We start from the raw sequence: 24,708 nt of genomic DNA on the forward strand, positions 1-24,708 counted from the left end.
AGAATGAACTCTTGAGTATACTGCCATATTATTAATGTTATGTACACTTGATGTTGGACTATAGCCTACCAAGAAGAATACCAAGATACTAAAAATACATCCTAGTACTGAATGCAAATTATCATATTTTTAGACTATCAGAAAGTCTTTCTTTATATAGCTTTTTTTTTTCAGAGCACTCATAACTTCATCAAAACCACGTAGGATTTTCAGAGCTGAAAAACACAATTAAACTGTATTTTTAAAAAAAGGCCAAGAAAACAAAAGAGACCAGCCCCAGTTGTTTGCGTTAGGACTCCCTCTAGTGGAACATGTGGGGTTCTATATGCAAACTGTTTTTACCTTGTTTTTACATGACTGAGTGGAACTTACAAGACAACAAAACATGTGGTCCACATTTATTTATTTATTTATTATTTTCCAAAATGCACAAATTAGAAGAAGAGACACACAATCTAGCATTTTCATAAAACCATCATAAAACATTAACTACAGAGCTGTGTGATTACATAACGCAGGCGTGAGCTTAAAAACTCCAAATGTATAAAAGATAGATACTTAAAAAAATTGAAAGTTTATAAAAAATTTGCTTAAAAGTGAATATGAAAATTGGTAAAACATCTTTAAAAAGTAATAGAAATTTTGACATCAATAGCCTATGCACTTTAGTTCAAGGAGTTCGATTTCAGGCATAATTATTACCAGTTTACACTGACATATATTATTTTAATATTCCTATCTTACATGGCACGCCCTTTTAAGACCAAAATCACTTACTTTCTGGTTCCCTGACAAATCTCACTGGCTTCACCAGCGCTCTCTCAACAAAGTCTTGTTAAATTTTATGAGCACACATCACAAACACAGATACCCTCTAATCAACCATCCGAAAAACCTTCACATATAAAAATACAAAGACCATAGTACCGCAGCCATCAGAGAATAATGGTAACCTCTCTCCTCTTTAACACCACCTGTGTTAACATTATTACCACAATAAGCAGCTTTAAAAAGAGGTGATGTGAAACAGACATCTTTGGGTTTGATTTGGGGAATGTGATAAACACATAAAACTGGTTAAAAAGGTGTAAAGTTAACCAACACCTGGGAAATAAAACCACGAGGTCCTGAATTAAGTCAGAATGATTAAAAAAAATCAATATCAAAAATACTCTCAAGTAAATAAATCTTGTGTATAAATATCAACAGACTATTGGAGTGTTATATTTTGTAGCACCAATGAGCTAGTTGATGCAAGGACACTTACCCACGAGAGGGGTGGCTTCAGTTATTCCAAATGACTGTGATGGTCACACAAAACGATGCTACTGTGAAACACCTATGGTACAATGAAAACACGCTGCTCTATGAGCCAACTTATATAAAACTGATATGGAATTACAGAACGAGTGCATAACAATTGAACGTATAGTGAAATGCGGTGAACAGTTTGGATTTGTCAAAACAGTGCTGACAACTGGATTATTGCAAAACTAGAACGAAATCCATTAAATGTTCAGTTTCACACTTTTCCAACCACCACTGGAATTAAAGTAAGACCACTGTGTACAATAAGCAATGAGTAACAATGGTGCGGGCTCTCACGTAATTATCTGCACATACTTAAATTATTCAGGGTGAAAACAAACGCACAAACAAACTTGATGTTTCCTTTAAGTACATAGATGAATAAACATCTGTGGATTGGCTGTGTAGCTGAGCTGTAGGCGTGTGGTTTACTTTAGTTCACCAGCAGGAGGAGAGGAGCCCAAGAGCGGAGACTTGGGGGAAACCTGGACAAGTAAAAAAGTTAAAAAAAAGTTAAAAAAAAAACAAACAAAAAAAACAAAAACAAATTATAGTTTAGAACTTTTTAGCAAATCATGGTTAATCCATCCATCCATCCATCAGGGTACACCAAGGTAAGCCAGCTGAAAGATGTAGTCTCCCCAGTGTGTCCTAGGTTGCCCTGGGGCTTTTTCCCATGCCCAAAGTACTTTGGAAGGAGTAGCAACTCTACTCTGAGCCCCTCCTGGATGACCAAGCTCATTTTACCTCTAAGAGATAACCCACCACCCTTCATAGGAAAAACATTTCTACTGCTTGCATCTATGTTCTCATTTTTTCAGTCACTTCCCACAGCTCAAATTGTTTCACCAGATCAGTGTACATCGCTGCCACTACAGCAATAACCCATTTATCAATCTCCTGCTTCACTCTCTCTGAACCCATGAACCTAACACTGGGAAGAAATGAACATTTTGTGAAGTTAAAATCACAGCTACTGCCAATCCAAGAAAAAATCTCAGGTTTAGATCCTTTTACTGTTTAAGTGCATCATATTTCCCCTGTATTTTCTCTTCCAGGAGTGGTTTCTGTTCATGTAAAGCACCTCTTGATCACTACATTTACATGCACATTAATATTACATTACCATTTTAAATACAAAATATATTATATTTGAGTATGTGTCATTGAAACCACACATCCTGTTTGTATATTCAGAATTAATCCCACTGAAGCATGTTCTTGTTAAGACATGGAATTACTCATATGTTAGGGGCATTCTTTAGACACTGTACTGTCTCCTGGGTCTTCTGTTCACTAGGTGACTCTGCTTTGTTTTGATCATGCTGTGCTTTGTCCTGAAAGAGCTGACTGAGAGTAATTACCTGGATGAGCAACACAGGGCCAGGTGTGCTCAGGCTATGACTAACTGGTTGAGCTACAGCTTGGTCCTTGGGTTCCCTTCTTTTGCTTTCAACATACATTACCAGTCATCCAAACATACACATTTACATTACATGTAATCACACATTCCTGATAGTTAATTACAGTTTTCCAAAAATTCCCTTTGTTAGTGCTTGTTGTAGTTTATTAGCCAGGTTGTGAAATAAAATGCATAAAGTACATCTGGAATTTGTCCATCACTTGGGGGTTTATATACTAGTTTATGACACATCTTGCCTGTTTACGGTCAGCTTTGTGTTATATACAAACTAATAGCCAGCTGAGAGGCTGGGATAGTGATTCATACCTGAAAGACGAGTGCAGATGGTTGGTAGGATAGAGAAACATGAGCAGACTCATGTCTGCATGTTTCAGCAATGTGCTGTCACTTTAGGAAACTTAAAAAAATAAACTTAAAAGAATGAGTGAAGTTTAGGTTTTGTTGGGGAGCAGGTAGAAGTCAAATTATATGACAAAGTTATGCATCTCTCGTTCTGTTTAGCCAAAGAGCTGCACAAACACACACCATAAAGCCCACATTAGGTGAGAATGTGTACTTATTCTAAGGCAGTGACTTGTTTGACAGCTGCAAGCTTGTGGGTAATTGGTTTCTGGCTTAAACAGATTTGCTTGTTTGCTATTTTTGCTCAACCCAAAGCCAACTTTAATTTCTGTAGGTATGCCGTAAACCATATGCAACTCTTGCATATCAACACGTGTTTGAGAACACGCAAACATTGCAACACTGCCCAGATGTGGGAAGGAGGCTTATTTTAAAGAAACTGGTTGGAGGAATAATTGACCGAGGATGTGTTTGCATGGCTCAATATGTGACAAAATCCAGTTTGGATGGGTTGCATGCAAACAAGAATATTATATAATTATCTGTGTGTTATTAGCCATAGAAAGTGGCAATCACTTCCATGACACATTTCTTGGATTGTTGAATGTTGGTGTGAAAGGGCTACTTTGTGTCTTAGCAGCATATTTAGATACTCACAGGGGATGGAGGCTTTGCAAAGTTGAGGTGAGCGTACAGAAGCACAGCGATGTCATTCTGACTGGCTTCAAGGGCAATGGACAGAGCAGTGCTGCCATCCTGTTTAATACAATGAGAAAATGTTGGTGAGATGCTGGTTTTGGGAAGGAGTCCGCATAACCACAGACCGAACTGGAATTCTTACATTATCGGTGAGAGTGGCATCACATCCTGGCACTGATAGCAGCTGACGCACAATGTCCACATGACCATGTTCACAGGCACACATGAGTGCAGTGGAGCCGTCGTCATCGCGGATGTTAACTTGTGCCCCGCAGGACAGCAGCGCTCGCACCATGTCCCCTCTACCATGACTGACTGCCAGCATCAGCGCTGTCTGTCCAGCCTACAAAACACACATTGTTTAAAATTACTGTTACCCTAATTTTTTAACCAAACTGTGGACACATTGAGACTGCATTTGTGTACATGGTGCAGCAGATACATTTTGAGCAGAATTCTTAAAATCACTTGTAAGAAGACGGTCTAGTTTCTAGAGCAATTGCAATGTGATTGCTAACAGGAATTAAACCAGATGAGCGAATGAGACTGGCTGTTTTTTCTACACTGGCTTCATAGAAATTCACAACTTTTATCCCCTGTTGTCATATCCCACATTGCTCCAAACTTAATTAGTTAGGGCGGCTTTTACTGAATGACTGTAAGGAAAGCAACAAAGATTATAATCATTGGTCTCATGCATGTCACTGGCTTTTGCTACCTGCACTATGCCCAAGGTGGTAAATTGTACATCCACACAAAATCACAAGGTATTCAGATTTTTGTGGAATATTTGCCAAAATGTCACAAAAAAAAGTTTCAGACAAATAAAGACTGAAAATTCTAATAACTGGGTAAAACTGGTGCAAGAAATATTTTCCAGATATTTGTCAGTTTTATAAAAAATGTCCCTGTTAATGGATGTATTCCTCTGAAAGCCAAATGATAATCAGATGCTTACAGTGTTAAAGGTGGAATAAACAGAAAAATACATGGAAGTAAAAAAAAGAAGTAGAAATATCAGCTCATTGTATTGCCTTGAGAAATTGGATTAAAATAAAATATGTCCTTCACATGCTAAATGCCTCCCAGGGTTAGTATCGTGCACCACATTTTCCTTGACAAAGAAATATTTCAATAAAACGCACATTTAGTTTGTTGGGATCTGGTTACCACTTCTTGTTTGGGTAACAACCAGTGGGAGGCTATGAAAGTTTTACAGTTTTGTACTTTTCTAACTGTCCACACAGTGTCGCTGTTGTGACAACTTTTGTGAAGCACTTGGCCATGGGTCAGCTGTCTACAAAGTTTTTACTCTTGTACTTTTTGTAATGATTACAGTTTTTGAAACATAAGACATTTTATGCAGTCCTAGTCCTGCACTAATGCGTGACAATGGGGGATTTTTGTGTGTGTGTGGAGACGCAGTAAAAACTAATGAGCAGTAGAGGGCGCACCTGGCTGGCCTTGGCATTGACATCCCCTGTGCGCAGCAGCTGCAGGACAGTTTGAAGGTCACTGTCGGAGTGGAAGGCAGCCAGAGCCGTCAGCATGATGGCTGTGTAGCCCGCCTTGTTCTGCTTGTCAGCGTTACACAAGCCTGTCAGGTAAAGAGGCCAATCAATTTGACAGGTTATATAACAGCAGCACAACAAAGTAAAAGGGATCGTTACCACTAATAATTTAATATGACTTATTTCTTAAATTGTAGAGATTATCATAATAAAAAATAACCATAAGACTTTACTTTGACTCTTCAGTCTTATGAGATTTTACTTCGCTTAATATCCAATTTTTCTCCAGCGCCTCTGTTGTTTTCTCATAAAAGCACAGAACTCACCAGTGTCCAGCAGAAGTTTCACCACGGGGAAGTTGGAGTGGGAGACAGTGTAGTGAAGGGCTGTATTCCCGTTGCCGTCAGCCATATTTATGACAAACTCCAGCAGCTGAGGGGAGATTGAGGCGAAAGTGTCCATGTAGGCCTTGACAACAGCTGTGTCGGCCGTTTTGTGGCAGGACACACGTAGCCACTCTTGCAGCACTGTGGTGTAAGCTGCCCTCTGAGATCAGACACAATGAGGACTGTTAAGGCAAATAAACATTTGACAGATGGCTGGAGAAATGCAAGAGCAACGACGACATCAAAAATGTGAAACCAAACCTCAGGAGAAGCCTTGAGTTAATGTGTTGTTTGATCTTTCAGTACTTGCAAAAATTATGAAACCAAAGTTAAGAATTTTCTTATTTTAACTTAGTCTTATTCCAGACATGGGATGCAACAATCCAGTGTAGTCTTAGTGCCGTTCCCAAGCCAGGATAAATGGGAAGGGCATCCAGCATAAACTCTTTCCTGAATCAAACATGCAGATAATCAAACATCTTAAGCTATGCTTTAGTAAATATTTAGAGTTGGCAAACTAAAGTAAAATATATTCTAAATTAAATTATTGAGTGTGCACAGTTTGTGGGTAGCTGTGCCTCCTTGTTTGAGGTTGGTCTATGTCATTTATTTTAAAAGTGAACCTTCTGAATTTCCTAGAAAGAAGTAACGACAGGAGAAATGTGAAGAAATGTGGAGAAATGTGAATTAGACTCAACACGTACTGCTCCTTGTTGGCTGAAGGCATTAGGTTCCCCCAGGGCTTTCTGCAGGGCATGCAGAGCTAACATCAGGCTGTCAGTCAGCTCCAGTCTGTGGCAGATAAGGAGACAACATCACTCTCAGATGTTCATAGATCCTTTAATCCTCACAGACAGACTCTGTGTACACTTACCTGACTTGTTTTGAAGGCGCTGTCGCAGTCTCATTTGAAATACGTTCATCTGCTGGTTTGCACTCTGACTGGACGCTGTACCGCTGCTGGGTGTTATCACTGATTTTAGTGAGGCCAGGTGATGAAGAACAGGTAAGTGAAGCCTTCTGCTCAGGAGTGGATTCAGTGCTAACTGGTGTGGAGGTGACCTGTTTGTGCTTTTCTGATGATTGTTTGACAGTCTCAGAATCATTTGATGAACATGGAGGAGGTATGGCGTGGTCTGATGCTGGTGGCTGTGAGGCACATTTTTGCACCACAGTGTCTGTTGCTGGTGACTGAGGTGCTTTGTTTGATGGCATTGTGTCTACAGCTGCAGACTGGCTGGGACTTGAGTCTGGAATGGCAGCTGGTAGTTTGACAGCATTTTGCTGAGGTACACTGGTGCTTTCTTCTTGCTTGGAATCCTTGTTGTGTATTGTCTGCTGGTGCTGGACTGTAGACTCTGGAAGTTTTTCTCTGGCTTCATGATATTCACTAGAGTCACTCCCCTCATCTGAGCTCTCACTGCTGCTATCTTCTGAGGATGTGGACTCGTAGCTGTAAGACAAGAACAATTTTCACTCTGCTCAAACAGCTCAGAGTCTTTGCAGGTGACACAGGGAGTACATTTCTGCTTCTTCTTTTACCTTTTTACTTAACCTTATGCTGACAACATTCCCTTGACACAGTACTCAGTGGATGAAAATAGCCGACTGCTGCTATGCAATAACTAACACTTACCCTCCATTGACTCCAATAAACTGTAGGTTTTTCTTCGTAGAGGGCGAGCCTGGTTCACCTTCTGCTTTCCGCTTCATAATTGATCTCAGAGACAATTGGGGAGATGAAGCTAGAAAAGATACCAGCAATTATTCATACAGTGGGAACATGATGTGGTCAGAAGACACTAGTTTAAAAATCACATACCTGTCTTAGGTAAGCCTTCTTGTGATTGGATAGAATCATTTGCTTCTTCCTTATTATGCACAATCCGATCATCAGATGCAACAGCAATGGCAGGATTAGCTACAGGTACTGAGGTGGACAACCTGCTCTTCAAGACATCGCGTACCTGCTTAGAGCTGACTGCAATCGGCAACTCAACTGGAGCATCTGAGGGAGAGAGACAGACAACATTTCAAAGCTAACTAATCAGTCTTTTTGTGCAGTAATGCAATAAATAATTGTTATTGCAAAGATACAGTCTGATGCAGTACAATCCAGCAGTAATGCAGCATTCCAAACCCCTCCAGTTAAAATTTAAATATATTAAATATAGAAGTATTTGCGACTTTTCAACGACTTTTCAACTTTCAGTAAAAACATATATTTGAGGGTGACAGACTCAGTTTCTCAGACAATGATTAAGTCTAGCCTTGGACCAACCCCTGCCCGACACACACACACTTTTTTTTAAGAACAGATCCTTGGTGATTTTTTTCCTTTCAGTTTAGGACTAAGCATAATTCATATCTGGGAAACTTTTTGCACAGGTTTCACAAAATGCTCTTGCATTGGACTGCATCAGACTCTCCAGTTTAAGCTCATAAAGTCTCAGTAACAGACCTTCAATTCGCCCTCTCTGGTGGTCTTCCACGCCTCCAGCAGCTGGCTGAATGGGGGGGGAGCTGCAGGTCTCTGCTCGGAGCAGTGTTCCCACCTCTACCACAGTAGGCTGCTCCAGTGTGTACACCTGAATTCCTACAGTTCTCTGGTCCCTCTGGTGTCGTTGCTGTGTGAAGCTGACTAGTGTATGCAGGCTGCAGCCTTGAGGCTCCTGCCAGCCCAGGCTCGTTGCTATGACTGGATGCTCTGCCTGAGGGCCCTTCTGGACTCCTGCCACCTGCTGCTGTGCAGCCTGTAGCTCCTGCATTGTCCTCTTTAGTTGACCCTCAAGCTGACCCACTTGATTTTTGAGGACTTCTGTCTCAGGTAGCAGTCCCAAATCCTTCTCTTGAACCCAGACCCCCACATGACGACTTCCTCTTGAGTCCTCTGGTCCCACGCCAATGGTGTGCACTTCCCGCTTTGCATCTGGTCGCACTCCACTCACAATCACTGTGTCCTCAATCTCACACCCTGAGTCTTGCTTGGACCCATCAGGTGTGGTGGGGGACAGTGACCCTGCTGGCTTATTGTTGTTGCTCCCCTTTCCAGTGCTCATGTCTTCTTCAGGGATGTCAATATAGAGCTCCCCTCTGGGACGACCTCGGTTGAACCCCAGAGTGTGGCCCAGGAACTTCTGGCTCTTCAGCTGGACACTGAGCTGCCGTTTCTCCTCCTGCAGCACTGAGATTTTAACTTGGAGCACAGGGATTGTTTTCACCTGCTCTTCTAGCTCCCTTATCTTTCTCAGGGCTGCAGCCATCTGCTCCCTGACATGTTGCAAGTGAGCTGGGGTTGGAGTTACTGGGGTGGACAGGCCAGAGCTCATGGGAGTGAAAGATCCACCTCCACCCTGTGACCGGTTGAAGCTGTGTGCGCTGCTGATGGAGGTGTTAGAGCCAACTACACTGCTGTGCATGCTGCCAAGATTGGAGAATCTCCGTCCCTCTTTCTCTTCTTCCAGCTTCCTGCGAGCATCCAACAGAGTCTTCTCCACCCGGGCAGTACTGAAGCTGGGCCTTTGTGATGTATGGTAGCCTGGGGCACAGTAGGAGTAAGAGGAATGCCGGCTGTCCATGCTGGCATTGGAGCAGAGAGACTCCGTGGAGGTCCACCAGGAGCCAGCGTAGCCATAGCCACGGGGCAAAGAGCCATAGCGTGGCCGGCGTTGGACAGGCACCTTCTTGATAGTGTTCCCCTTCTCTATGTCGTTAACATATTTGAGGAAGTCTAGGTCCAGACGGTAGCCATAGGGGGTCTCCACTGAGTAGGGCGCCTCCTGTTCTTTGGCGTGCAGGGAAGGGGGGGCAGGCGGGTTGAGTTTCCCTGCAGGGGAAGGAAATAAACTTTAAACAAACGGAAATCTGCATCTAATCTTGGGTTCAGACTTCAGAAAAAAGCATCAGCTACTCCAGTTATAAATGTACTCAGAATTCATCACCAAATTAGGCACAAAGTGGATTGTTGGAATTCATTATGACACAATCTTACAGTTAAAGTACATGCAAGTTGTGTGATAGTTTAAATCCTAACAAAAGCATTAACCTATCATCGTCTTTATGTTGATCATTATAAGGAATTAAAAATAGAGGGCGCACCTGGGAAGCCGGGGTCCATATGCAGCACCTGTGCCATAATGCGCCTGTGGCTGCTTTTCAGACAGTCACACAAACACGCTCACCTGTAGGGAGACAAAAGTGTTGAAATTAAACACACTGTACACTAAACATTTCTATAAATAACAAAGGATTCAAGATTTCAAGAGCTTTATTGTCAATACAACAATATACACAGTATACAGCGTACTGAAATGTTGTTTCACCCCAAGCCCCCCATGGTGCATCTATAAGTATATAAAAGATATATCTCCAAGAGATATAAAACTAGGAATTACAAATAAATAATATGCTAAATTTGGGTAAAATTAAGGGATAAAAAGGTACTAATTACTAACTATACAATACTATAATAATAACTATTCAATACAAACTGTACCATAAACAAAGACAGAACAGAGACAATACAAAGTGGATTGTGCAGTAGGTGTTGGATACCAGGTTCAAGTTATGGTCAGGATATTGTAGACAAGACAGGACATGTGAGACATGTGCAAGATGCAAAATATGGAAATACAGTATAATTTAGATGTGTGTTCAGTAACTATGTGATTAAGTGTGCAAATAAGCATATTGCTCCCAGGTCCAGTTTGTAGTGGATTTGTGGAAGTTTTTGTTGTTTTGAGTCTTTTGGTGAGTACTGTAAGGTGTTTGTAAAAGTGGCTTTTCTTGCATTAATTATAAAGATGCAATCAATGCAGTAATACACAACTGTCTACATCCAACTAAAACCTAACAGAATCAGTATTCAAATATCTTAATATCTTAAGTTAACTGTAAAGTCTGCATGACATAGTGTGTCCAGAAATAATTACCGCTTTTGACTGCATTGCTCTCTCTCTGTATAATGGTCAGAAATAGCATTAGCCTTTCTTTCACTGCATTACCCGCCTGCCTCCATTCCTTATTTTATCCTTCCATTTTTTTGAGCATATTGGGCCACTGTCAGTTGTATATTTGTTTCTGTTCATAGCATTCAGAGAAGAGAAGTTACAGGGGGAAAGTTTCCTGGCAGCTAATTCCAGGACAGAGATTTGCCAGTTACAGCCTTATTAGGAATCATCTGTGTGCACTTACTTCGCCTCTCACATTAGGATTTACAGACACTCTCTCTTCTTTCTCTCCTGCACTTCTTCCATCTCTGGCTTCTTCTCTATTTGTCCTTTCTTTATGCTCTTCTGCTCCTGTTTTACCCCTCTAAGCATCAGCTGATGATCAGAAGGTTTCAGCTAGTCCCTTTCTTTTCCTCTGCACACTTAGATGCTTTTTAATTCAGCCAAAACACACAGTGAATTACTGAGAACTTGCATTTTACCAAAGGTAACATATGGATTTTGACTCTTTATAAACAAAAGACTAAGCCTTTCCCTCCACAGAGAGCAACACACTGCCAGCAAAAATGTAGAAACCCTAATGCCATGCCTCTGAGTTGGTGTGTGCTTGGAAAAGATTAACTTTCTAGGTCATCACTTTGTGGGAACTGTGGAAGTCTTTAAGCCGTCCACAGCATTAGTCAGTTGAAGATCTTTATATACTATGGCTTTGATAAGATAGGAACAGAAGTCTGCGCTGCAAACCACTTTGTTTTCAAGTGCAAACTATATTTGCCTCAGTCTAAAGCTGTTTTTTGTTTTTTCTCTTCCTCTCTCGCTCTCGCTCTCTCTCTCCATCTATCTTGTGACCCTAGCCCGTGCTTGCTCGTTTGTGAAAAGTAGGACACTTGGAAACACTGACTAAATTGACATGGTATTTTTGAAGTGCTTTAGTCAGTTTAATTTCTCGATGTGATTCTGCTTATCTGTACCCTTTCATCACCCTCTCATTCCAAGATTGCCACACACTATTGGGCCGTGAAATACAGACTGCACGCAAACCCAAACCCATTTTAAGATTGGCACCATGGTGGTAAGGAAGAATCACACTGGTTAATCTAATTTAAAATGAAGCCAACTATCCTTCAGCTTACACATGAGGACTTTATGCCCCAGATATACAATTTTAACTTACATATGAGAAAGTGGAGAAAAAAAGACAAATCTTGACTAATATTGCAGAGCCTTTAAAAAAGATGAAGAATTTGGCTGCCTGCCTTCAGCCTACAGTTTAAGTGTCTGTTTATCTCCATTGAAAGTGTCAGACTGATGGTGTACAGTGTCTGGTGTACAGTGCGGTCTGGGAATGACTACATATGTGAGAAAGTGAGAGTAGGATATAGAGGCGTGGTTGCAAAAAGACAGACTGTGTGAGAGAATATGCGTTCAGGGTGGAGGGCAGCACTGACAGGGGACAGCCGATGAGATATAATTAGAGTATGTAGTTTTGCAACCTAACATGCCTGCCAAGCAGACTGGTTGATGTCGTCTACTCGACTTCCCTTCAAATTCCACTTTATTTTTATAATTTTGCTCTGAAGAAGCAAACAAGCATAGAGAGACAGAACAGAAAAAAATCAGGTTACTACGGGTAAATCATTAAAATGCACACAATCAATAGCTGACTACATGGTGATGGTTATTTGTACGATTAGTCCCAGAGGAAAAAAAAAAAAAAAAAAAGAAGGGTCAACCCAGACACCTGCTGATGAACACCTAATAAAAAACGTAGATGAATATCCAATAGTCCATCAACTTTATCCAGTTCACGGATGAGGCCAGAGGGCCCGGTCCATTCAGCATACATCTGACGTGCAAATATAAAAATCCTGTATGAGCAATGCCTAATTTCCAAAACTATAGGTACCATGGAAAAAAAACTCCCAGACACAGGAGAGTAGTTTTCCCTGTGTAAAACTGCCATTCATAAATAACAGCCAATTTAATGAGCAGAGATGATAAGTTTTTCCTTTCGGATATTTCTTTTATGATAGCCAAGGAAGCACTCCCCTGTAAGTGGTTCTTGTCCAGACACTTCTTTGTTATTGCCTTTTTACTGGCACTAAGCAATACTTCATGGCTATATTTGCCTCAAATGTACAAGTCACTTGGTCGATTACCTAAATATATGATATTGAGAGTATAGTCAAGCTCAAAACCTATTATGAGTTTAATTTATGTTACTGTCTTTGCTCAGTAAGATTGTTTTGCTGGACAATTAGAAAACATGTGATAATGATCAGCCATTGTAATATCACATTGTATCCAGCAGTGTCCAGATTCCAGATCTGCCCCTTTGTTGATGTTTTCTTTTTGGGGTTATAAAAAAATGAATTATTAAATAAAGGTGTTGTCATTTTATTTTATTTATATAACCTATCTTCACCTGTTAATGTTGTATTTGTTCCTTGATTTGACCTTGATGTATAAGGTGGAATTTTTTCCCAAGACACTGCATATATGAACAAATTCTGGGTAACATCAATAAAAAAATATTTATGATGACCCCATGTAAATTGCAGGTTTCACTAAGAAGTTGAAAACTTTCGAGATCTGTATTGGCTGAAATAACAAATATGATGTAATGCCTTTCCAGGTCCAGTCTCTAAACTTCAAGTCTGAATTATACTCGTTTAAAATCTTCACTATATTCCAAAAATCTTAAGAACAGTTATTCCTCTTACATTATTTAAACAATATATTTAACAATACTTCTGTCAGATCACTTAATTTATTTAGGTACTTGTTTATCTCACCTACCACAGATTGTAGGACGACACTCGACTGGCTTAATCCATTTTTGCACCATACCCACTGTTGCACCAGCAGAATGAATACTGTAACTGTGTTGCTCTACAATAGTCCTTCAACCATGGCAGGAACATTCCACCTTTTTCTTTTCCTAGCTGTAGTATTTTAAATTGTACTCTAGACTTATTACCCTGCCCTATCCTACAGGTATTCATTCCCATTTATTAATCTGTTTTATTAATATCTCTGCTGGTACGGACTGAAAAAGGAATAGCAGAAGAAATAAAATAAAATTTTCACAATTTCTACTTTATTATACAAATTAAGGGAGCACATCGTTCACGGTCTACTTTTATTTCTTTTAGCATAAAACAATAATTTAAATTTGATGTTGTTTAGATTCTCTTGTATAGTGATACCTAGGTATATAATACTATTTTTTTCTGCTGAGTTTATAAAATAAGCGTTGATAAAATATAGCTTTATAAACACATATTTTGGGTCTAGTGTATGTTTAATTTGCATCATGAATAAAAACTTGTTTTATCCCTGTAAGTAAATTTGCTGTTATTCCAATGTGTTTTCTAATTACTTGAGCAAGAAGCTCTATAAATAATGCAAAGTGCAAAATGTAAAGTGGGGCTTAAGGGACACCCTTGACGGCATACTCGTTTCAAACTAATTACCCTGAACAAATTCCAAAATTCTGAAATCTTCTTATTTAAACTGATTATTTTCCACTATCAGGCTCCCACAACAACAGCAGAGTGTTTCATATGTGCTAATGTGTGTGCACGTATTCCCCTGAGTGTGTGAGTATGGCTGGGGTGGAGTGGCTGACCTTCCTCTCCGTCTCTCGGGTTTAAACAGAGTTCCTTTGAGATGACATCTGAACAGAAACCAGCGTTTGCCCTTCCCCAGCACAACTCTCCCCAGCCAGCCTCCATCTAGGACACATGGTTTGCCCCCATTACTCCCCCCTACCTCCTTCACAGAGCTGCATACCATGCTAGAGGAAGCTAGCATGGTCTGGTCTCTCCCCTCTATTCCCTGCTATTAAGATTAAGACAACCCCTGGGGGGGTAAGATGCAGGTCATCCAGCACAAATTACGCATCTGTGGTATGTCCTGTAGGATGTCACGAGAGTAACTGCATAATGCTGTAGCTTAATTGACTTCTCGTACTCACCACTGAAAAAGATTTTTTCCTCTATGTGCATGAAAGTTTCGGGTTTACTCCTTTCTATGCAGACCAAACTCCAGCATGGTATTAAAAGGGTTAAAACTCGGTTTGAGTTACAGTGTGGATAAACATTCCCTCAGAAGACTGAGACCACCGTGATGAGTAATTTTAAAATGCCAAGCTTCATTTCAAGGTCTGTTCTCCCTAGTTTATCAAACTCATTGCTTCCATTCATTGAGTCACCTTATTATTATTGCCATTACAAAGGATTAAACCTCAGTACTGCTAAGTCAAAAATACCGCCACTCTTTCCACCACCCAGAGACGATCTTTATGGAGTTTTCCATTGCACTGCTGACTCTCAGCCTTTGGTGATTGCGATTTTGCTCAAGCTTGGGAATGGTTTGTGAATTAGGAAAAGAGGGATTTATTTTCTACTTCATACCAGCTGCTTGCGCTGCGAGGACGGGATCTCTCCTCCCCAGGCCCCTTGCCTCTCCCTTCCTTTTCTTGCTCTCTTACAGTCAGCACCTGCGGGAAATAAGAATAGAGGAAACTTGAACTTTGGCTGCCACTGCCTTTGACTGTATCAGTTAGTAGTTGAGAAAAATTACAATAACTGGAATATATGCAGGAATAGTTTTCAGGGGACATCAGTAAAATCATGGAAAGGGTGTGCAGCTCTGCTGACACAGAGATAAACAGAGATTCATAACAGGTGGGCATGACGTGAGGGTAAACACAGGTTGCAAAGCAGGAAACAAACATTTCAAAACAGAACACACATCCAGTGTGTCAGTGTTTTTGACTCACACACTGTGTGAACAACATACCCCCATAAGATGCAAATCACACACTGATTGTTGCACAATATAAGTGAAGCCTGAACTATGTGCAAGTTCTCCTCTCACAGCTTTCTAGAAATAATTTCCCCCACCCCATTCCAGTTCAAGGCTCTCTAATCAATTCAAGGCTGGGAGCGGGAGCCTCCCTGCCATGTGATTGGGCAATGTGTCAGTTTTCTAACACTCCCAAATCCAGTGGCACTCACAAACACCCCCACCCTCTGGATTAGTGGGAACCTGTCTGTATCACCTAAGGCTAGACTGATTTCATGAGCCTTATGATGTATTTCCTTCAACACAGTCTTAACTGCTGTGTGAGTGTCAACCAGACATGCTGCATGACGGCGTCTGCTGCCGATTCTCCTACTTTGGCTCCAGCAGCACAGAGTCAGGCTGCTGTGAAAGTGCGGTCGACATTTTGTCTGGAGTTCTCAGAGCCTAAAAAACACCGACGAGTGACCTTTGCGTCATATCATAACAAGGCTTGCCGTTGTTCTGTCCATTGTTTCATTGTGTTGCCATGCCAATACCACTGAGGGTATTGGTGGGAGAGAAACATCTTTTAGACTAGAACTACAGCCAAATCACAAAGAGCCATTCATTCAGGCCCTAGTTCCACAGCTGGTTCTAATAGAAATCAAGGAGGGGCATCTCTGAGAAAAAGAGAGGGAGCGGTAGACAGAGTATGGACGAGTGTGTGGTAAGGAAATTTGCCTCAAAACAAACAAACAGTTGGTGAAGACCTGTTATGGACCCACACACTGACAGAAAGTGGAAACACAAGATGCAGGACTTGCACTGAGTGACTGATATCTAAATCTAAACAGGCTCCAAAGTTAACAAAACTAGATGTATGTGTTGATGACTGTGAATAATACCAAAGTAAAAACATATTATGAATACATTGCCACCTTAGTTATGGGACCTCATTTATCAAATCCAAAAGCTACTCGCAAAAAATGAGATCAAAGACAGCGGCACATGTTGGGCTGTTATAACTGTGCGTTTGGCGTGGATGGCAAATACCAAACATTACAGAGGAGACAAGCTGAACTCCCATGGACTCCCACAGAACACAGATGAAAACACACATACCCCCTAAACACACCAAAACTGTCTGAAGCCTGATGACTCCCATAAATCAACAAACACAGTTGAAGATATTACTTTGATTTATTCAAGTAAGGGCAAAGATGATATGAAAGCCCAGTGATTTAGCTGCTTTTAATTCATCTGAAAAGTTTTAGCTCCCAAAGAAAAGCTCTCAGAACGGCAGTTTACGTGCCGCTGTCATCATACCAGGCTAATTGTCTGTTTCAAAACGGAGACCATATTTGAGGTCTGACGAAGAAAGGGTTACAGGAAAGGGAGCTTCATCTTTCTATTCCCCAAGGACGCAAAAACAACTCAGTCACTTCCTCCCAGCCCAGGAGAAAGTGTAACAAGGAGAAAGAGAGCATAAACGAAAAAAAGGGGGGGGGGGGGTAGCAGCGGTAGGAGAGGGAGAAAGGAGTACAGTGAGAGAGGGAGGGTGGGACAGAAAAGAGGGGAAATGTGAGGAAAGACAGGCAAAACTGTAAAAGGAGGGGGAAGAAAGTTTTAGATGGAAACTTCTGAAATGAGAAGAACATGCCTGTTCTCAGATTTGGACTCCACCAGAATGAGTCACGCTGACACCAGAATGAGTGCTGCTACTAACGCAGGACAAACATCTACAGATCAGACAGAGGGGCCGCAGAGCGCTCCTCACAATGAGTAAATAACGATTCAAGAGGACCTCTCCTCATAATCCCACATGGCTCCACCTAGAAGATTACCATCATTTGTACATTCCTCTCCTAAAATAGAGAGAAAAAAAAGAGAATCCCTAAGACAAGTAGTACTTTGTTGCACTAAATAAAGCTTATTGTTGTTCAGAGTTGGGTTTTTTTTCAGGGTAACAGGCCACAGACCTCAAAAAAGATGTGCTGAAGGCTTTTAAATGTCACATAAAGATGCTGCTGTATCTACTAAGACTTCTTTGTCTTCCTCCTCATTCTGCAGCACAGATGGCTTCATTCAGCCAACTAGCCCTGGATGAATAATAAATCAGAAAAATTAAAACAAATCTTTCCCAAAGAGCTGAAGAATAATAAATGCAGAAGCAGCAATAGCCATTTTTCACCCAGCGTAATGTGGCTGAAGAGCATATGTCACCGCATGACAGAAAGGGCCTTCACCAAATGCGAGGCCAGATGATCTCATATCAGCATGCTCATACAGTGTGTACTCATGCTGCTGGTGGGACATGTGGTTTTTGACTAATGTAGCCATTAAATTCGGGACAGTGAAATCATAACCCAATGGGATGTCACCTCCAGGACTTCTTGCCCTTTAGGAAAAAGCCCTGTTTTTCACATTAAGGAGTGGTGATGAGAAGGAGCAGACGGCGTGGAGCTGGAGCAGTCTGGTGCTAGAGAGACTATGGCCAAAAGGAGAGGCCGGCCAGCTCACATTACTCCTGGAACAGGAGCAGAGTAAACACCCGCCTCTCCGCTATTGGTCATTGTGCTGACCTCCAACAGGAAACTGAGCAAGGGTGGGGCTGAGCGACAAGGAGCGGCACGGGGGGGGGGGGGAGCCATTTTGGAGAAAATTCCTCAGCGGTTGTGGAGGTGGGGATTAAGACGGATGATGCTGAGCGGAGACGCAGAGGGTTGCTCTGTTTTAGAGAAACTGAGGTGGAAACCCAGACAGCAGTGATCGAGAGATGGTGGAGAGCCAGTCACAGCAGTTTGAGGGTTAAAAGATCAGGTCAGCGTGTGTGAACAGATGGTACAACAGAACGCAGGAAGTCATATCAATCCGGTTTCCATGCTAAGTTAAGCAGTTCCTTCTCGAGAATCTTATCAATTACTTCCTGATTTGGTGAAGTTGTTGATGCAACGGTTGTACAGACACAAATAAAACAAAACAGACAAGGGAAAAAAAAAAAAATCCAATGCACTTTACACATGTTGCTTACTGGACAGCACAGTCCATCTGGCTTCTCTGGGTGATTAATAAAATAAAGGAGATCAGTCAGCTTATTCAGCAGGATAACGAATTACTGTCCCTATTAGAGAAAAAGCCAGCTTTTCACCATATGTTCACTACACTGCTCTCCCTAATCGACAGAGTTAAGTAGGAGTATTAACTCACTGTCTTGACCACAGCAGTCTCATGCTGGGCTGTATATTTATCCAACTCTAGTGCAAAACTTCCTGTTTAATATTCATGTTGTTATGGTGCATATTCACAGTGTGCTTTTTAGAGAGGAAGAATAACACACTAAAAACAAACTGCATGCATAAATGAATAAGGCCCATTAATATTATTATAGAGACCTGTGCCATAAACCATCATTATTTCACATGACTTTATGAACATGGTATACTGTCTTAATATAACAGGTGATTAAAAATGCAGTAAAACTTCTCTGAAAGGCTCATCTGTGGTTAAAAAAAAAATCCAAGAAAGTGATAAACAGTCTCACACAGGTTCAGGGTGTAATTTCATTAGCCTTGCTAAACAATTTAAACGCCCGGCGTGTGGCCCAGTGTGCAAATGGGTTTATGGGCCCTGCATTCCTCCACTGCACCCCCGGATCCAAACACTGTAATGAAACAATCACATTCCAGCTCAGAAAAAAAAGAATCTGCTTAAGGAGACTCCAGCTGCTGACAAACCTGGACACAGATCCATAAAATGCAGTCTGGGGGACTCCCTTAGAGTGGGTTTTCTCTTTTACTGCACTTACACTCAACATATCTCAAATTAACAAGCAAATATTTAGTTAGCAGTCCTCTTAGCTGAAACTAAACCACATTATTGTCTTAATAAATCCTACAGTCATGAGGGCTCTGATATGTTTTTGCCTTAAACCACTGTAACAAAAGCTAATTTATCCCTAAGGTCTGTCCTTAATGCTCTTTAACTATATTATAATATATGGGTTCTATATGATGCACCAACACCTTTTCCATGTAATAACATGGCAGATGGGACAGAGACCATGTGAGCACCATGCAGCTGCTGGTAGGTGATTTAATACAGCCAGCAACCCATTACACAACAGCAGGACAGTGGTGTATTGTATGATGTAGTGTAACAGGCTGATGACTGCACTCCCACATCCTGCCAAGTTCTGCTTGCCCACCATGAAAACAACATCTGACTGAGCTAGAAGTTTCTCAGTAAAATGACTGCGTTCATAAACAAATAATATAGTAATGCAAAAATTAACAGGGAGATTCTAGTTTATTTGAGAAAGGACTCAGGTTAGAGATGTCTTTCAAGAAAAAAAAAAAAGAAAGAGCGAAAGGTATACATTTGGTCCACTTGCCCTGTTAATATATAACCCCCCTTCTTATCACTGACCACTGGCCAGCTACAGCTGGCGAGACCAGCAAATATTGAGGGCAAAAAGCAGCGCTGAAGAACATCTGGAAGTCATGAAAACTTGCAGCGTGCGTGGGACCCACCCTCTCCCATGAGCCCTTACAGTTTTTAAATGAGATTTTCGTTTTTAATTAAATTATAAACTGGCTGGATTGTTGCTACATTTTCTGAATTAAGCATGAGAATAAAAAAAAGTTTCAAAGCCAAGTGCAAACACACCCAAAATGTCTTTCTTTCTTTTTTGTTATTTTGCTATTTTGGAAATGATGTCGCGTTTAGTTGAATAGTGCGAGATTTAAGAGCCTAAAAGTTGAGCTTTCCAGGCAACCCCCGCCCCCCCCCACAAGCCCACCAAGACAATAATAGAGACCTATGTAATGAATTAAAGCCGCTGTATGGAAAATGCAAAGCTTATAAATAGAAATGTTAAGAAAGCTAGGGTTGTGAGGCCAGAGTTAGTGTGACAGACGCACTCTCAGTCCCTATATGATGTAAATTATTGATAAATATTGATAAATCTGGTTAATCCCGCGCGGTGAGCCTCCAGTGATGCTGTGAACAAAAAAGAGGACGCACCGGAGAACCAATCGCGAGAGTCAAACATTCCTGCAACCGCAGATAAATACTAATATGAAATTATGAAAGCTAATTAGTCAGAAACCTTTAACAGAAATACACAACCAGCCATAAGCTACGCTAGGTGTTGGTTTTTGAGGATAAAGGACCCGTTACTTCAGAGAAGGAGCACCGGAGGGGAGAATGGGCAGGACCGACGCTTCACAAAAGAAGTCCCACTGAAAGCTCCTCGTCTGAAGCCATTTACAAAACACGCTGACAAAGACAGACCGAGCTGGTTTTCGCACAGATGAAAGTCAACTTATTGTCTGCTCTTACCTGCCCTGCGCAAATCCTTTCTGCCGCCTCGGCCCAGGAGGAGCGCTCACTGACAGAGAGACAAAAACACCGCAGCCGAGATGCTCCGAGCCCCCTCCCGCTTCTCTTAAAGGGCACGCGGCCACGAGGCCAGGCGGTGGGCTCGCGCACTGCACGTTGGTCATCTCGCTGGAGTCTTCATATATATACAGAGACATACATGAAGCTGTGCAATCGTTTGACCCTCCTTCAGTCTGAAAGTCATAGATTAAAAAAGGGGGCCAAGCTATTTTAGTGATGAGGTCATTTATGATCCCACTGGCCTACATTTATTTATTTATTTGTTTTACTGTAATGGAAAATTAAAGGGTTTCTTTTAAATGGGTCTGGTTGTTTGTTTATTTATTATGTACTGTACCGTTTATCTATGATAGATATATTAAAATGCATTTAATTTTATGTAAAAAAAAAAAAGTTTAAAAAAATTGTGGGGAAAAAAACTTTATTTATAAAAATGTGTTAGTTACTTCTAACAATATAAATGTCATTCCTTCAAGAGCAGTTTATTAGAATCAGAAAGCAGTTTATTAGAATCGGTTTAACGCCAAAATATCGATGACCGGAACTCATGCAAATAAACACAATGAAGTCAACGTGGTGAATCTCTTTTTAACGCCTTGTTACTTCTATACTCATTTTTTAAATATTAATCTAATCAAGCATCTGGCTTATATGTGTAATAAATAAATCTTTCTTAAAGGAAACAGTTAAAATCTTTGAATTGCTGAACTTTCAAAATAAGACGCCTTGTTATAAAATAATAAGCAACAAAGTACAGTAAAGTCAGCAACTATAATCTTAAAAATCCTCACTGGTCCCCAGCTGTCATTGGTAACATTAAAGTTTACATACTGTATTCTATAATAAAAGATTTTTAAACAACTTGATCACACTTTTTGGATATGAAACACTGAGCTGTGCATTTATTTAGTGCCCAATCACAACAACAGATGCTTTAAATGCAACTACAGCTGTCAAACTAGTACAACAGCATATTAAGTTTCAAGTTTAATACTGAAGTGTAGCAAACTGGAGATACAACTGAAAGATCTAAAATACATTCAATTAAAGCCATTAAATTATCAAATCAAGAACCGCTGAGGAATCCCAATAAACGTCTAAGACCTCAAACAACCTCTTTAGAGATCCATGGACATCAAAAATTGTTGGTGGAAGGACACTGAGTATCTTTGAGAAATTTCATACTCCACAAAAGACTTGCAGAAACAACCATAAAAGTCCCTGCAAGAGGATGTCACCAAATAAACAAATACAAATAAAAAAAAAAAAAAATCATAATGGTACAGTAACCCTTGTGAATGTGCAGTAAATATGTGACGAAATAATTATTCTTAATTATAACTGTTAATTTTAAGTTATAACATCTGAAAAAGAATAGTCTACAACATTCAAAAGTGTTGAGATTCATAACTAAAATTAATACATGCAAATTTAGTAATAATTACTTGCAAACCGTGTGTATGTTTCAAGTAGAAACAGAAATGTAGAAATGCCACTATGTTACTGTCGTAGCCCCGTTGTTAGTGTGGTTTTTGTAGTATGACTGTGGTCTATGGGTATTAAAAATGCTTCCCATACCATAATATGATACTGACTGCTGAAAAGCGAAGAAACCATGTGTGAAAAACATCGATTTCCAGTAACAAAACTGTTAATGTGAAACAGTGTTAAAAATGAGTAGTAATCACATTACTACACGAATTTACATTGTAAGACCCACAAATAAAGGATGACCATGAGTGTAGGGAAGAAATATTTAATAGAAGACAGTGTAAATAAATAAAAAATGCCTATCTAATCGGTAAAAAACAGTTTCCAGCTCCTTAAAATAACAAAAGCACATATATTTTAGTAGTTACAGTGTTAATGTGCTGCAGGTTGTTTACAATAGTGCAATTTCATAGATACAGTAGATGGAGATTTCTACAATAAATGCAAATCTTCTATAACCACAGAGGTGTATACATACAAAACATTTGGTCTTCCACAGAAGCGCATAACAGTCAAACGAGGACTTGTTTACGCAGTCATAACATATTCAGTTATCTATCTATACTGTAGTATGATAGTGAATGTCGCAGTTTGAACATGCCTGTGTGAGTAAATGAGATGGCCTGTCTTTAGACAGTGCTTCTGTGATAAACATCTGATGCGACTGCAGTGCTTTTCTAAGAGTTCACAGTTTTAAAAACACATTTAAACATCCCATCGAGTCACTCTCTCCCACACATTATGAGCTCAATCATATTAAACCTGGACCTCCACAAAAAGCAGCCCACCAACTCTCTTTATTGAACCCTTATAACGAGAGATGGGCAGATAAATGTTACGACTTGAGGGAGAAGGAATGTCAGTTATTTGGTCTGTTGATAACAAAAGAAAACTCCCTGGGACTATTTAATAACAAAGTCTGGCAGTGATCACTACCAGGGATTAAAAAAAAATCTCACAAATTAAATAAGTCCATGACACAAAACAGACAACCTAAGCCTGTTCAAAAGCAGACACTCGAAGCTAAAGAAAAACAAACGTAAAACAGTGCGCTAAAAACTAAAGGTAAAGTCAGATCAGGCTCTGAGAGATTACTTTGGGTGGATAACTGTAAAAAGCTTTCTTTAAACACTGCCATCTTAGAGCCTTGCTCCAAATGACAATGTTTACAGAGCAGATAACCTTCCTGCATAAACACCAGAGGGTTTTTTTTCCAAAAGAGGTGTGAGAGTGGTGGGGATGGTAGGGCAGCGAAAGAGGTGACAACTTACTGTGTGTGCATGGAGGGACTGGAAGGGGGAGGGGGGTGTTAAGACATGACTGGGTGGCCAAGGGTGATGAGTGTAAAATAACGAGCTAGATGAAGAAGAGGATGGTGTGTTTGTGTGTTCCTGCTACAGTTGGTGTGCAATGCAGTGGGGGGAAGGGGGGACAGACGGTATGAGATGGTGCTAATTTTAAAAGCTTGTTGCTTTGTGTCGCTTTGCAGCTTTCTGTGGCTCAACAGTCGACTTTGCGGAAACTCGACCTACTGTAGGAGTTCCTGCAAGAGAGGGGGGATAATTAGTAGGAATACTGGCAAAATTTTTTTTTGTCAAAATCCAAAACATATTTTAGCAAAGATGTGGTTCATTTTTATTTCATTTGAGCCAAAAAAAATGCCACCCAAGGAGTGTGAAAGTTGTCCCACTAAAAGCTTACATGGCTTTGAATCAGCATTGTGGTTCCAAGAGTAATAATGATAAACCCCTAATGTAATATAGCGGACCAATGGAGCTCAAAGTTTGTGTTAATATTTTAAATATCTGGGATTTTACATTTCTCTCTGTGCAGCATCGGTCTGGCAGGTGCTGTTGACTGTAACTGTTTCTGATTAGGAATCAGTCCACATGCAAACACAGAGGTGCAGCCAGAAGATGATGAAAACCAAAAGTAACATATGGTGATAGTTTCCATAGTCAAACAGGCTACAGCAGTTCAAGAAGTGCATCATCTTTTATTAATGACTGTGGAATAAAATGTGACACATTTGAAATCACTGAAATGTGTCTGCATGTCTGCTCACTGGTGACAAACTGGCTGTTTGAGCATATAGCCTGAAGCATGACACAGTTTTACGTTCCTCTTATGTTAGTTTGATGTGCTTGAAGAAGCAGCATGAGATCATTTTGTGCGTCTCTGTGCGTAGGCGTGTGTGTGTGTTATTAATGTCTCAAGTTACCGTTGTGTTTGCAGAGTCGGAGCTGGTAGGGTTCTGTAAAGCTGGGGGATCTTGCGGTTGATGAGAGGACCCAGAGCTTCTTTCAGTTTATGGTAATTCCTTTCTAGCTCTCTGTGGTACTCTTTCTGATCTGGCCCAATCAGGGCTTTATTCTTCCTCAGGGCATCTTCACACCTGCACAAAAAAG

The 24,708-nt window shown here is 40.6% G+C and overlaps 2 protein-coding genes across 6 annotated transcripts in view; both read right to left on the reverse strand.

The window, feature by feature from the left end:
• Positions 1-386: 386 nt before the first annotated feature.
• kank2 (KN motif and ankyrin repeat domains 2) lies at positions 387-20,878 on the reverse strand. Of its 2 annotated transcripts, XM_084925589.1 has the most exons (13): positions 20,750-20,878; positions 15,037-15,122; positions 9,768-9,850; positions 8,131-9,495; positions 7,492-7,677; positions 7,306-7,414; positions 6,544-7,122; positions 6,374-6,461; positions 5,610-5,829; positions 5,227-5,369; positions 3,915-4,115; positions 3,731-3,829; positions 387-1,793 (listed from the first exon to the last, which is right to left on the reverse strand). In XM_084925589.1, the coding sequence occupies exons 3-13, from the start codon at positions 9,802-9,804 to the stop codon at positions 1,737-1,739; spliced, it is 3,084 nt and encodes a 1,027-aa protein (XP_084781715.1). In that variant the 5' UTR covers positions 9,805-9,850; positions 15,037-15,122; positions 20,750-20,878; the 3' UTR covers positions 387-1,736. The 2 variants fall into 2 exon arrangements, 1 of the variants encoding a protein (XP_084781715.1); XR_014800036.1 differs by lacking the exons at positions 387-1,793; positions 3,731-3,829; positions 3,915-4,115 and having other exon boundaries at positions 5,255-5,369; positions 5,610-5,851.
• A 1,671-nt stretch (positions 20,879-22,549) lies between these two features.
• The window catches only part of dock6 (dedicator of cytokinesis 6), a 41,368-nt gene continuing 39,209 nt past the window's right edge, over positions 22,550-24,708 (reverse strand). For all 4 annotated transcript variants that reach the window (XM_084925592.1, XM_084925591.1, XM_084925594.1 and 1 more), the window contains 2 exons: positions 24,522-24,695; positions 22,550-23,843 (listed from right to left, as the gene is read on the reverse strand). In XM_084925592.1, coding sequence (XP_084781718.1) covers positions 23,801-23,843; positions 24,522-24,695 — 217 coding nt within the window. In that variant the 3' untranslated portion in view covers positions 22,550-23,800. The remainder of the gene's footprint in view (positions 23,844-24,521; positions 24,696-24,708) is intronic.

The sequence above is a fragment of the Perissodus microlepis genome, chromosome 4, assembly GCF_051167445.1.
Source record: "Perissodus microlepis isolate ML-2025 ecotype Zambia chromosome 4, ASM5116744v1, whole genome shotgun sequence".
Lineage (NCBI taxonomy): Eukaryota > Metazoa > Chordata > Actinopteri > Cichliformes > Cichlidae > Perissodus > Perissodus microlepis.

Bases quoted from the DNA above. Each gene is read 5' to 3' on its own strand.
- kank2 (XM_084925589.1), bottom strand. From the start codon at position 9,804: ATGGCACAGGTGCTGCATATGGACCCCGGCTTCCCAG. The intron at 7,415-7,491 runs GTATGTGATTTT...TATCTTTTCTAG, and splicing joins AGAAGGCTTACCTAAGACAG to CTTCATCTCCCCAATTGTCT. The intron at 6,462-6,543 runs GTAAGTGTACAC...TATCTGCCACAG, and splicing joins GCGCCTTCAAAACAAGTCAG to ACTGGAGCTGACTGACAGCC.